The 14,239-nt window shown below is 36.3% G+C and overlaps 1 protein-coding gene across 8 annotated transcripts in view; it reads right to left on the bottom strand.

Moving 5' to 3' along the window:
* The window catches only part of PPHLN1 (periphilin 1), a 138,764-nt gene that overhangs the window by 120,853 nt on the left and 3,672 nt on the right, over nucleotides 1-14,239 (bottom strand). For 4 of the 8 annotated variants that reach the window (XM_060657896.2, XM_060657900.2, XM_060657901.2 and 1 more), the window contains exons 2-3: nucleotides 8,265-8,307; nucleotides 5,382-5,473 (exon numbers count right to left, since the gene is read on the bottom strand). In XM_060657896.2, coding sequence (XP_060513879.1) covers nucleotides 5,382-5,473; nucleotide 8,265 — 93 coding nt within the window. In that variant the 5' untranslated portion in view covers nucleotides 8,266-8,307. Of the gene's footprint in view, nucleotides 1-5,381; nucleotides 5,474-8,264; nucleotides 8,308-10,187; nucleotides 10,355-14,239 lie in introns of those variants that run through there. The other 4 variants (XM_060657904.2, XM_060657902.2, XM_060657897.2 and 1 more) reach the window with 3 other exon arrangements.

Here is a 14,239-nt window from a genome sequence, read left to right as displayed (position 1 = left end):
CAAAAAAGGAAAGGAATGAGGCTATAAAAGGTCTGGGCAGTTTCTGTGCCCTCAGGAGAAAGGCAATCTAGGTTTCTCCCCCTCTAGGAGGAACCAAGTAGCCAGAGAATTTAGGAAAGTCAGATTTACCTTTAGGCACTTAGAGACAGTTGAGTGAGTACCTCTAGTCTGATTTTAAATGCACTTGTGGTATAAAACATATCTGCTTCCTGCTGATGAAGTTATTTTATAAAGAAGTCTGTTTCACATTTATACACATAAATTATATAAAAATGAAAATGTTTGAATTTGTTTACTTTTACTACGATATCCTCATCCATTGAGAACTTCCATAACCTATCATTTTTACCTAAACTCCTGTCATCATCAGCAACTTCAGTGTTCACCTACAATCTGCATTTCTTAACTCTGCATAAGAGTCACCTGATGAACCTTTACACAACACTGACGTTCAGATCCTACCTGCAAGATTAGGGCTTAATTATCTGGATGGGGCCCAGTATTTATGTCACCCAGCTCTTTGGGTGACTTCAATGTATGGTGAAGACTGAGAGCCTCTAATCGAAATCACTGATCCAAAATCTAGCATCCAAGTTTTTCTGATCTCAACTCCAATAACCTTCACCCACCCTCTATTCCCACCACCATCCACTGAACTTTAATTATCCAGAACTGTCCTTTCTTGGAAACTCCACACTCCAAATACGAATTGTCTATCTTTCTGTCATTCTCTGGTGTTCAACCTCACTGAGCTTTTCCTGTCCCTCAACCCCTCACTTCTTTCAATCCACTATCCCTCTCACAGCCTTAGTTCCTTTCTGAAACAGCCCATTACACATATTACCTCAATAATTCTGAGTCAGAACCTTCAATATTCTCATCTTTCTGTGTCTACCACTCATTGTGCAATCTTAAATCAATACAACAACCTGCTTTCTCCACTCCTAAACTGGGCTACTTAGGTAATAAAGTGCACATTCCTGTAGACTGGCACCCCTATAATTTACAGTGCACAAGCTCACTGCTCCATCATCAAAAGTCTTTTTAAACACCTCTTGTGAAGAGATACCAACAATGGCTATCCCAAATTCAGTGTGGCCTCAAGTCTCCCTCTACCTTATCCTAGGAGAAAACAAAGGCTATTAGGTATGAACTTTCTCAAATCCATTATCACACAATGACCTAACTAGAGATCTGAAGCACCCTTCTTATTGATCTTAGGACACTGATAAATGGATTATTCCTATCTTAAAACTCACTGCTCTCCCACTTGGTTTAAACCAGGACTGGTTTAAAGGAATCCCCCTGCCTGGCAATAGCCTACAGCCTCCTGGCAGGTCCCTCTGCCTCCAGTCTTTAAGCCAACTTCCACTGCAGTGTGTTTTGTTTTTTTTTTTAAAGGTTTTATTTATTTTTGAGACAGAGAGAGACAGAGCACGAACAGGGGAGGGGCAGAGAGAGAGGGAGACACAGAATCGGAAGCAGGCTCCAGGCTCTGAGCCATCAGCCCAGAGCCCGACGCGGGGCTCGAACTCACGGACCGCGAGATCGTGACCTGAGCTGAAGTCGGAGGCTTAACCGACTGAGCCACCCAGGTGCCCCTCACTGCAGTGTGTTCTATAACACAGCATGCATATATAATGCAGAATGGTGTAATAAACATTTTATATCACAACTTTTTCCATGTATGATCACAAATATTTCCCACTATTGTCTGAAATTACATTTTTCTCAGCTTAGTTAACATACAGTGTAATCTTGGCTTCAGGCATAGAACCCAGTGATTCATCATTTACATATAACACCCAGTGCTCATCCCAAAAAGTGCCCTCTCCTTAATGCCCATCATCCATTTTCCCCACCGCCATCAATCCTCAGTTTGTTCTCTGTATTTAAGAGTCTCTTATAGTTTGCCTCCCTCTCTGTTTTTATCTTACTTTTCCTTCCCTTCCCTTATTATCATCTGCTAATTTTCTCAAATTCCACATAGGAGTGAAATCATGTGATATCTTTATCTGACCTATTTTGCTTAGCATAATACCCTCCAGTTCCATCCACATTGTGGCAAATGGGAAGATTTCATTCTTTTTCATCACCAGAGTAATATTCCATTGTATATATATATATATATATATATATATATATATATATATATATACCACATCTTTATCCATTCATCAGTTGATGGACATTTGCGCTCTTTCCATAATTTGACTATTGTTGATAGCATGGCTATAAACGCTGGGGTGCATGCGACCCTTTGAATCAGCACTCCTACACCCTTTGGGTAAATTCTTAGTAGTGCAATTGCTGGTCGTAGGGTAATTCTATTTTTAATTTTTTGAGGAACCTCCACTGTTTTCCAGAGCAGCTGCGCCAGTTTGCATTCCCACCAACAGTGCAAGAGGGCTCCCCTTTATCCACATCCTCACCAACACCCGTTGTTGCCTGAGTTGTTAATTTTAGCCACTCTGACTGGTGTGAGGTGGTATCTCATTGTGGTTTTGACACGTAATTCCCTGATGATGAGCGAAAGGATGTTGAGCATCCTTTCATCCATCTGTTAGCCATCTAGATGTCTTCTTTGGAAAAGTGTCTATTCATGTCTTCTGCCCATTTCTTCACTGGATTATTTGTTTTTTGGGTGTTGAGTTTGGTAAGTTCTTTATAGATTTTTGATATTAGCCCTTTATCTGCTATGTCATTTCCAAATATCTTCTCCCATTCCATCAGTTGCCTTTTAGTTTTGTTGATTTCCTTTGCTATGCAGAAGCTTTTTATCTTGATGAGATCCCAACATTTTTGCTTTTCTTTCCCTTTCCTTCAGAGATTCTGTATATAAACCTCTGCCTACATTTTACGTCTCCTAAAACATTCCATTGAGTTCTATAAATGTTGTACCGTTCAACACTCAGAATTGTTTTGAAGATTAAGAAGTTTATATATAAAACTAGCAAGAACTAGTTACAGGTAATTATAGTAAGTTACCATTTAAAAGTCATCCCCTCTCTTGGGGCTCCTGGGTGGCATTTCAGCTCAGGTCATGATCATGAATTCAAGTCCCGCACTGTCAGTGCAGAGCCTGCTTGGGATTCTATCTCTCCCCTTCTCCCGCTGTCCCTCCCCCATTCGTGCACATGTTCTCTCTCATGCAAAATAAACTAAAAAAAAAATAAAAATAAAAAAAAAATAATCCCCTCTCTAAATGAACCTGATTTTATCATTTGGAGTCATGTGTTACATTAAGGAAAAAAAAAGCAATTCCTCAAAATTGAAAACAAACTAAAACAAATCCATCCATATATCCAGTTGGTGACATAATCACACAGAAAATTCTTTTAAGTATCCTTGAAATACAAATTCCTAGTGGGATATATCCTTGAAAAGGTAGGGGTCCTAAGAATTTTTTTTTCTAAAGTCATCCCTTTTCCCATCCCTGCATTAGTCTCACATGTTTATCTCTATTACTTGTTTGTTTTTCTAGGTAAACTATAAGGTAATTTTATCAAGTTGAAAAGAATTTAACTATAAATAAACCTGGAGGGGTGTCTGGTTGGCTCAGTAGGTTGAGCATCTGACTTCAGCTTAGGTCATGATCTCACAATTCCTGAGTTTGAGCCCTGCATCAGGCTCAGCACAGAGCAGCCTGTTTTGGATCCTTTGTCTTCCTCTCTCAGTCCCTCCCGGCTCACGTTAGTGTGCTTTCTCAAAAATAAACAAACATTAAAAAAAAAAAAAAAAAAAAAAAAACTTGCAAAGAAATGACATACGGTAATAATTAAGTCAACCCATTCTGAAATATGGTAGGCCTCTTCATCTTGTCAATCTTTTATCTTTTTTTTTTCTTTTTTTGGTTGTCAAATGATCCTTTATTGAAATATTTTTCTTTGTAGTTCTTAACTAGCTGGCATTCCACTGTACCACTATTGATATCATCTATGATGTCATGAGTCTTCCAGCCATCAGCACTGCAGCCCACAGATTGGCCAGTTCCCAGGATCTCTTTAATGGTCCCAAAGAGTTCTCTGGCTAAAGATGGGTGCTGCATCTGTCAGGCAATGTCGACAATCTCATCAAAAGTGGTATTTCCACCGTGCTTAATGTTTTTCTGCTTCTGTCTCTTGGTGATTGCTTGACAGCTTTGATAATTAGGACAGAGGCAGAAGATACCAATTCAATCTGGGCCTTTCTGCTCCGAATGGTCAGTTTCACTGTAATCCTCAGACCCTTCTAATCACGGGTTACCGTGGTGATGTCATCACCAACCTTTACTGGAGACAGACGCAGGGGGCTGATCTTGGGGACCAGGGCAGACATGGTACCAACTTCCCCACTGATGCACCTCAGGTATACACTTTGATCACTTTGGGACTGGAATCTCAAACTTTGGCAGCATGGTGGAGGCAACTGGGGTCAGGATGAACCCAGATTTAGGACAGCTGCACCTTCACCTCCTCCAAGCCAAAAGCCAAAGAGCCCATCTTTCATCATTTTAGATCAACCCCCACCTACGCTATAATTGAGGCCAAATGACAATGCTGAATGTGACATTACCAATCTAAATAGGTTGTAAGATTTACTTCAAATATAGAAGTAAAAAAACAACATATAAACAAATATTTGTTCCCTATGATAGTGTATAATGGATCCATAATATATCTACATACCATCACCACAACCCAAATCCCCTGATGCTTAGAATGTGCCTGTGCAAAAGTTTAAGACTGACAGCTTCTTGACCTTCTACAAACCTTCCTTTGGGTCTCTGCAGAGGATTTTGGGGAAAGAGTACATATATTCATTCAATAAACACTGAGCTCCTACTATGTGCCAGGTACTAGATGGTGCTGGGAATACAATAATAAGCAAAATAGCAAGCTCCTTGAGAAAAGGTCTCATTAAAACTTCCCAATTCCCAGAGCAACAAAGAGACAAACAGTAGGACAGTACACCAGAAGCTGCCTGCCTGCCGCTGAGCTGCCCCTACTTTTTAATTTCACTTTTTAATGTTTCCAATTCGCAAACATTTTTAGGAATAAAGAAAAATAGGTGACAGCTAAGAGTAGGAGCAGATGCTCAAATACTCCTTCATTAACTGATGGTCTACCTTTATAAAACCTCCATTTTCTTCACAAATTCAATTCAATATAAAAACTTTCCATTTTAGAAATTTATTTCCATATTTAGAAATCTATATAAATGAAATATTGCCTTTTATTTTCAAACTTTTAACTTTTAAAAGATAAACTTAATGTGTCTATATTTCAACCTAAACTGGTAAATTTTTGGCACTTAAAGATTTTGTTAGGAGGCCAAGCTTTGGTGTACAAAATTCACTTTCATACTAGGTTGCGAATTATTCTACATCATTAGCAACTTACACTGGGGTGACTTCGAGGCGGTACTCGTTCTCTCGGAAGTCTTTCATAGTCATATCGTCCCTCAGACCACATTTCATCTCTTCTGTAAGCCACTAAACAAAAAGGAACCAAAGAATTACAGTTTTTATGTTTTTAGGAAGTAGTAGAGAAGATTTAAAAAAACAAGTAGTTATTTTCCAACCAGTATTTTCCAGAGATACTTAATGAAAACAATATAAGTGACCAAAAGAAAAAAAGAATGATTAAGGCAATTCTCCCTCCAAATAATTTTGAAATGTTCTTTTAAAAAAAATATAATAGAAAGCTCCACCTTCCATTTTGAAGGCTATTTAAAGCTTCAAAGAGCTGTTCCCATCAACTATAGTAAAAAGATCCCTAAGACCCCCAATATTTCTTCATTTTTATAGTAAAAATTAGAAAAGATTCATTCTCCTGAATAACTTAAAACTCTGATCAGCAAGCAATGCTACTCCTATTTCTTGGTGGATGGTTTCTAGAACACTAAGTTTTTTGTTTTTCTACAGTCTTGGAGCTTATCTCCTCTATATGTTCAATGAAATGGTTAACCAAAAAAAAGTGTTAAAAACTTTAAGTGTTAAATCCTATAAAAACACACTCAACAAACCCCAAAATAGAGCACTCTCGATTTTGCTTTTAATACCATAGATTTATTTTAATGCAGAGACACTCTCATAAAATTTGAAATTAAAAGTTCTATCAACATTTTTCACATTTAGGGTGCAGAGAGAGGCTTCCTACTTTGACTGAGAGCTGATATGTTCTGGGTGGAGGGCTAATGCAGGAAGAAGATGAGAAAAGGGTGCAGGAAATAGCCTGAAGGTCATTTCTATGAAATCGCAATACAATAGATCAGTGGTTGGCAAACTTCTTTGTAAAGGATCAGACTAATATTTTCAGCCTTGCAGGTCACAGGTCTCTGTCATAACTACTCAATTCTACTGTTATAATATGAAAGCAGCCATAGACAATACATATAAATGTAGCAGTGTGGTCATGTTCCAAAAAAATTTTTATTTACAAAAACAGGCAGGCAGCCCACAGGCAGCAGCTCAATAACCACCAGAGTAGATGAGAAATGGTTAACAGGGCAGAACCAGGAGAAAATGAAGCAGGTTCTGACCCAAGAACTATGAACTATCTGATATGTAGAAGGACGATCACGAACAAGAACTGAAAATGGGACTGGTACTAACTCAGGGCCTTTTAGTACATAGAAAATAGAGCAACAAGTCCAGCTCTAGTCCGCACAGTTGTGAAGAAGGAACATTTCTCAGAGAAGATACATGTCAAAAGATTTTTGGTGGCTCTTTATGACGTAGTAACTCTAAAGGGGAAAAAAGAGATGAGATCCCATCTTGGCAATACAGAATTCTATGGTCTAAGAAAAAAACAAAGCCTAAAAGATTAGGGCAGTATTTTTTGACACTATCCATAGTACAAACAATCTTAATTTTCTCTGTAAAAACAAACCTACAATATTTTCTAATACAAATAGACCTAATAAAATGAACTAATGCCAATATGCCTAGAAAAATCTTAAGTCGCAAATTAGCTCTAACATTAATGAACCTGAATTCCAGGTCCATAATCAGACATCATTAAGAATGTTATTTCAAAGTAACCAATCTTTTAGGTACAAGACCTGATGGAAGCTTGGAAGTTGAAAAAAAAAGAAAAGAAATTGTCAAAATTACTCCACCTATCCCACTTTTACTGAATCCATCATTTATCCTACTTGAGAGACAGTATGGAGAAATAACAGCAACCAAATGAAACCAAATCACAGAAAAAAAAATGAACACAAAAGAAAAATGCACAAATGATACGAAGTCAGTTCACAAAAGAGTAAATACAATGACTCAGTCTTTTGAAAAGATGCTCAACTTTCTTCAAAATAAGAAAAATGAAAATGACAACTATAATGGAGTACTAATTTTCACCCAAAGCTCTGCAAAAATCAAACTCCTTTGACTAGAGTAAGAAAAGCAACACTCTCCTATATTAACGAAACAAGTATACTTTGGTACAGACTGGGAAAAAAACTGGCAATTAACATTAAATATTAAATGCACATATGCTTTGACCTGGTAATTCAACTTCTATGTATACTTCCATAGGTGAACAGCAAAGACTGAAAGCAACCTAAAATGATGGTCAGGAGGGTACAGAATAAATAAAATGTTGTACATTCATATAAAGGATCATTATGCAAGCCATTTCAAAGAAAAGTCACCCCATATATAATATAGAAAGAATGCCGAGATACACTGGTAAGTAAGAAACAACAAAGGGCAGATCAGTATGTTGAATATGCTGCCACTCTGGGAAAATATAAAGACAGGGTATGAATATATATGCAAGTGCACAGAATACTTCTGGGAGTATAAGCAAGAAAAGGAACAGTGCCTGCCACTGGGGAGAACTGGGTGGCTGAGTATAGGAAGGTGAATATTTTCAATGCATGTTTTATATACATCCTATGACCCATAACAAAAATAAAGAACTATATTTAAAGGTCTTGGAAATCGTTCAATAAGCATCTCAGTCGAAGGCACATGTGACTCTAGATCTCAGGATTTTGAGTTCAAGCCCTATGTGGGGTACAGACTAAAATAAAACTTTACAAATTTTTTTTATTTAAAAACATAAGCATAACGTGTAAAGTGATGGCAAAAACTATGAATATAAATTAATGAACTTAAGGAAAACAAGTAAAAGTAAGATTCTGTAATTAATGAAACAAAAATAAACTACAAGAGTTCTAAGAAAATACTATATAGATTCTTAACTAGATATAACACTACGATATTAAAATTACTGGCTTCCCACAAAAAATGTAAGAATAACTACTATACTACTTACTTGAGTACTTTCAGGAATCAAATATAAAGTTTTCAACAATCTCCTGTAGGAGGGGGGGAAAAATACAGACATAAGGATTTGTGTCTGTATAAATCAACCAATGGAGAAAAATAATTAACCCTTCATTATTTGTATAAATAAAACCCTAAGAACAAAAAAGTATGACCATTAGTAAGCCGAACTCCCTTCAAACACATTTTTAAAAATAGAAGAGATTATTTTGACCACAAGAGGCCACCCAAGTTTCATAAGAATAACCTAATTATATTAAAAGAATTCTCCTAATTTTGCCAGTTCAGAGCTGGGCAGGACAGTTTTCTTACCCTTATCTTTGAAAGAACTGCTTGAGATTTTTAAGGCAATTTTCATCTAGAATATTAAGAATGCTGGCTTTAAAATATCTCACCTATTAAAAAAAAATCTAGTATCCTTAATCTGGAAATCCCCACAGTTTTATATTGGCAATAAATAGTCCCATGTTCAAAAATCATCCCAAAATCAAGGCAAGAATCATCAACTCATCAAAAAATACTATATCTACTAGATAAAAATTTGATGAAGAACTTTTTGTTTAGATTTGAGGACAGTTGACACCCAACATTACATTAGTTTCAGGTGTACAACATGGTAATTACACATTATGCTATGCTCACAAATGTAGCTACCATCTGTCACCATATAGCACTATTACAATGTCATTGACTATATTCTCTATGCTGTGCTTTTTTACTCCTGTGACTTCATTCCAGAACTTGCACCCTGTAATCTCCCATGATGGAGAACTTTTAAGACTTTCCCCCAAAAGAAATAAAGTGCACTGAGCAAGTTTAGGTAAAATGAAGACAGTAACAACAAATAAGTAATGTGCATATCATGATGGAAATTGCAAATCTATGAACCAGTCTTATCTTAAAAAAAAAAAAAGTGGGGAATCTAAGTCTACTCAAGCCTGTAGCTCTATCTACCACTTTACCAGAAACTCAAAGGATAGGAGTGGCTCTACTGGAAAGATTAGGCCCATTTAATTGCTACATAGAAATTTTGTGCTCACTAGCCACATGCAAAAATAAAGTTCTTTTTTACAGTCTTAAATTTAGAGGTCACTCCTGATCTAGTTCCTTTTTCTGCCTGGAAGTCTACAAGACAAATAATAGAATTTTATTGTTATTACCTCAAAAGATTTCTACTTTAATTAATCAATCTACAATTTACAGAAGCTTAAAAAAAAGTAGCAAAGAAAGTAAAAATGGAAACAAAGCAGCAAGTACAAGGCAAAATTAAAAATATAATATAAGAATTCAAAATAGAATGCCTAGAATATACATCATCAAGAGACAAGAGACCAATTAAATGTATTTGTGAAAGAGTTAAATATGAACAAAATCAATCAAAGCTAAAATCTGGAGATGACTCATCAAGTGGAAGCAGAAAAAAGCCAAAATAAATGTACATTATCTGATAGAAACTTACCATTCAATGAGTATGTTGTTTTAGTTTGGGAAGATGAAAGTGTTGGATGGGAGTGATGGTTCCAACAATGTGAATGTACTTATTAATACCCATGAATTGTATATTTAATGGTTAGAATGGTAAATTCTATGTGTATTTTAACACAGTAAAAGACAAAAACAGAAACATGAATTTATCTGGCAAACTTCCAGATGAATTTGCTGAATATAACTACCACTTCTGTAGGGTATCAATCTGTATATTAAACTTAATTTCTACTAGAAACAAACAGCAACAATGAAACAGCTACTCATTGCACTAATGTTACTATAATTTCAATTCCTACAGTTAATCCTAAAACAGTTTTGCATATTTAACTCCATGTTTGATGATGCCCCAGTGGAGTATTCATCTTACAGGGAGCTATCGAAATCAGTTAAATGTAAAAATGTTTAGTAAATAAATTCTCTTTACTTTAAAAAGTTGAGGGGCACCTGGGTGGCTCAGTCGGTTGAGTGTCTGACTCTTGATTTCGGCTCAGGTCATGATCTCATGGTTTGTGAGATAGAGCCCCGCCTTGGGCTCTGCGCTGGCTGACAGAGTGGAAGCCTGCTTGGGATTCTCACGCGCACGCACTCTCTCTCAAAATAAATAAATATAAACATTTAACAAATAAGAAATAAAAATAAAAGAAAGATCTTAATTTAAAATTTCACTTACTATACACAATTGAATAATTCTATAAAAGGAAATTCGTTTCCTTTACAAAAAATAATAAATTGCTTAAATGTCTGTAATACAATGATTAAATATAAACATTAGACTATACTCTTCTGTAACAATTATTTCATTTTTTAAAGCTATCTCTTACTGGTGAGTATGCTAAATATTGACCTCTTTACAGAATATACAGGTATCTAGTTTTTAGATGTACTCTTACTATACCTATTAATGTTTTTACAAAACAGCACTATCAGAATACAATGCTTTATTATCTAAATTACCATATATTTTCAGAATAAAGAGTATAAAAATAGTAGAACACTACAAAATGGTAAGACTAAATACAGCTTGGTGGATTAAAATAATTATCATTCACCAGTATTTAACACTTCAAAAATTCAAACAGCACTGGTGAAGCCCATGTCAAATTATAAAACATCCCCTATTCTTAAGAAATCTATATAATTAGGCAAACAGGAGTATAAACAGAATATTCCATATGCAACCTTGTACTGTTAGTAAAACAAAACAGAAGACACAGTTTGAGGATTACATACAAAAGAAAAGAAATAATATTAGGCAGTAAAGAAGATAGGTCATAAACTGAATCTTGAATTAAGACAACAGAGAAGAGAAAAGGTAATCTTTTCAACAACCTTCTGATTAGCAGCATATGTTATTTATGACATTATCCAGATTTAGGAAATTGACCCATTCCACAACTAGAAGCCAATCATCTAAATTTAAACAAAATGCTCTCACTGAAGTGATCATATTACTTACCGTGTAATCACTTCACTAATCTCCCATTAGTGGAGTCTCAGAAGTACTCCAGTAAAGTTCTCTGATCCAAAAGGATATGAAAACTGAAGAACAGAACTGAAAAATGGAAGGACCCTCTATATCACAATAAGGCAGAGAACAGAATTAGAATTCAGTATGGAGAACATAAGCTTCATCTAGAAGTTTGCTAAGAACTAGTTCTAAATTATAAAAATTGCATTCTCTTATGCCATATTCACTAGAGAGTATGTTTAATATACCATCATGGTATATTTAATCCAGAAAAGAAATAAACCTTTCTCAGAACACTCCACTAAGCCAACCATTATTATGTTAACTTCAGTTGAGGGGTAAGAGGATAGGGAAGATTGGAATTTGGTCATAGTAGCCTAGAAACTGAGAAAACACAAAGTCACAGACAATAATCCTTGTGTCAAACCATTCACACTTTGAACCCACAGTTAGATCTATTTTCCACCTTATCCAAACTGGTTATGGTAGCAGTAATTTTTCAACTTATCCAAACTGGTTCTAGTAGCAGCTTAAACTATAGAATAACTGTGCACACTGCTCTTTTTGGCCCTAAACACAATTAAAAAAAAAAAAAAAAAAACTCAGAAAAAAAAATAGCTTTCCCTCCTCTCTAAACCCATTCCTTTCACTCTTTATTTTCATTAATAACTACTTTAATAGCAAACCATGGTTAGTGAATAGAAAAGCCCCATATGACCTCATACTCTAGATGAGCATTAGACCTTTGCACAGGCAATTCCAACCCCCACTCCCACCCCAACCTAGATGCTTTTCTCCAGGTATCTGGTTAACTTCCTCATCCCTCAAAATTCACCTTCTTAATGTCACCTGTCTACCAGACCGCCCTAAATCATCGCACTAGTTATCTAAGATATTATGTAAATTATTTTTGATGCATATTATTGGTCCCTTGCTACTAAGAATATGAACTATATGAAAGCAGGGATCTCTATGTTATTCAATGATTAATATTAAGCACCTAGAACAATTTGCACAATGTGTTCAGTGTTCATGGAGTCAATTTATTAATGCTGGTAATATGACCCCTCTAGATAAATGATTTCACTTCCATCCTGACTCCATTCAAGCAGATGTCTCACAGACATCTGCAATTCAACATGCCAATGGTTCACACTTCTCAGAAACCTGCTTCATCTCCTGTCTTCCCCATTTTAGTCAATGACACCACCAGGTACCCAACAGCCCAAATCAGAAACCCGAATCACACAAGACCCAGAACTTTTCATATTTAACTATTCATTAAATCCAATTATTTCTTTCACCTCAATATATAAATACCAGATGTTCCTAGTCTAGCCACTGGACTCCCCAGTAGTAAAACACTGGTCTACCTGCTTCTTCTTCACTCTAGAAATTGTAGCCAGAATGCTCACCCTGGTAAGACATCTGATTTAAAAATCTCTCAGTGGGTCCCCACCAGGGTTGAATGAGGATTCAACCCTAACCTTAAAAAAAGGCTTATTTGTGATCTTGCTTCGGCCTTTCTAGCTTCACCCCCACCATTTCCCCAATAGTCTCCAGAACCTCCAGACTTATCAAACTTGTTTTTGTTCTGTAAGTGTGCCACTAAATCTCACCACCACAGTTTGGCATGCTTTTCCTCTGCCTAGATCTTAGCTGCATTCACCCTCTACTCTTCCTTCAGGATTCACTTAAATGTCAGGTTCTCTTATATTCTCCAGAAAGAACAATGTTGTTCTTTCTTTGGGCCTCTTGAAGTATCTTGCTATGACAGTACTATATAGCATCATATGCAATTTACTTTTCTTCCACTCCTTCCTCTCAAACTCAACACTACTGCAAAGGCAATGACTGTGTGCCTCTCTTACTCCTGTTGTTTAGCGGGGTAAAGGTGTTTATTAAATACTGGCTGAATAAAGACATATTATTCATGACCTCCACATGAGCCATTCTGGGGAAACTGAATACTGATTTATACCTTTTAATTACAGGTTCCCCCTGCTATCTCAAGTTCAATTTATGCCACTTTGCTTTTGCCAAGACCTACATCAGTACCTGTTTACACTAACCAAAAGAAATCAAAAGAAGATTTTTGCTTTTACAAAACATTAATTACCTCTTTCTTTAATGCCATTCAGCTTACGAAATGTTTTGGGGAGTGGGGCAAACACGTATTCAGAAAACTTCCAACGAGCACTATAAGATTATGGTTCCTGGGCACCTGGATGGCTCAGTCATTGGAATATGGGACTCTTAATCTCAGGGTTGTGAGTTTGGGCCCCATGTCGGGTATAGAGATTACTTTTAAAAAAGTAAAATCTTAAAAAAAGGTTATGATTATGGCTCCTACCACAATTCTCATGACACTAATGCCACTTCATTCTTGAGAAAAAGGTATCAATGAGAATCCTTTAGTTCTAGCACCTAAAGCAGTGCTTACCACTGGCTGCACATAAGAATCATCTAAAGAGCTTTAAAAATACCAATGCTTAGGCCCCATCCTCTGAAATCCCTATATAAGTGGCCTGGGATGGAACACTTCCACTTTTCAAAAATCTTAAACTACTCTCATCTCAAGATGAGATACACTGACCTTAAAGCAAGGTAAACATTTTCCATACACCCTAAATTGAAACAAGAAGCTCTTAAGGACTGCCTTGAGTCTAAAAATTAGATAATACTATTTTCATTGAAAAATGTTTTAAACTCCAGAACTAAATTAAAAATGTATTTTTGAACATATTGAAGGTCTGTGGAAAAAAAGACTAACACGAATGCCAATTAACATGGTCAAAATAGAGCAAAATATCTACTAAAATTAATCACTGTTCAGTGGTCATGGAGAGAGAAGCATAGGAAAGTTAGTTAAAGCCAAGAGTGTCGCCTGGGTGGCTCAGTCGGTTAAGCGCTGGACTCTTGGATCTTGGCTCAGGTCATGATCTCATGGATAGTGAGTTCGAGCCCACACTGGGGTCTGCACTGACAGCATGGATCCTGCCTGGAAT

The sequence above is a fragment of the Panthera onca genome, chromosome B4 (genome assembly GCF_046562875.1).
Source record: "Panthera onca isolate mPanOnc1 chromosome B4, mPanOnc1 haplotype 2, whole genome shotgun sequence".
NCBI classification, from domain to species: domain Eukaryota; kingdom Metazoa; phylum Chordata; class Mammalia; order Carnivora; family Felidae; genus Panthera; species Panthera onca.
Note: the sequence above shows the minus strand (reverse complement) of the source record. Positions and strands in the feature narration are given on the sequence as shown.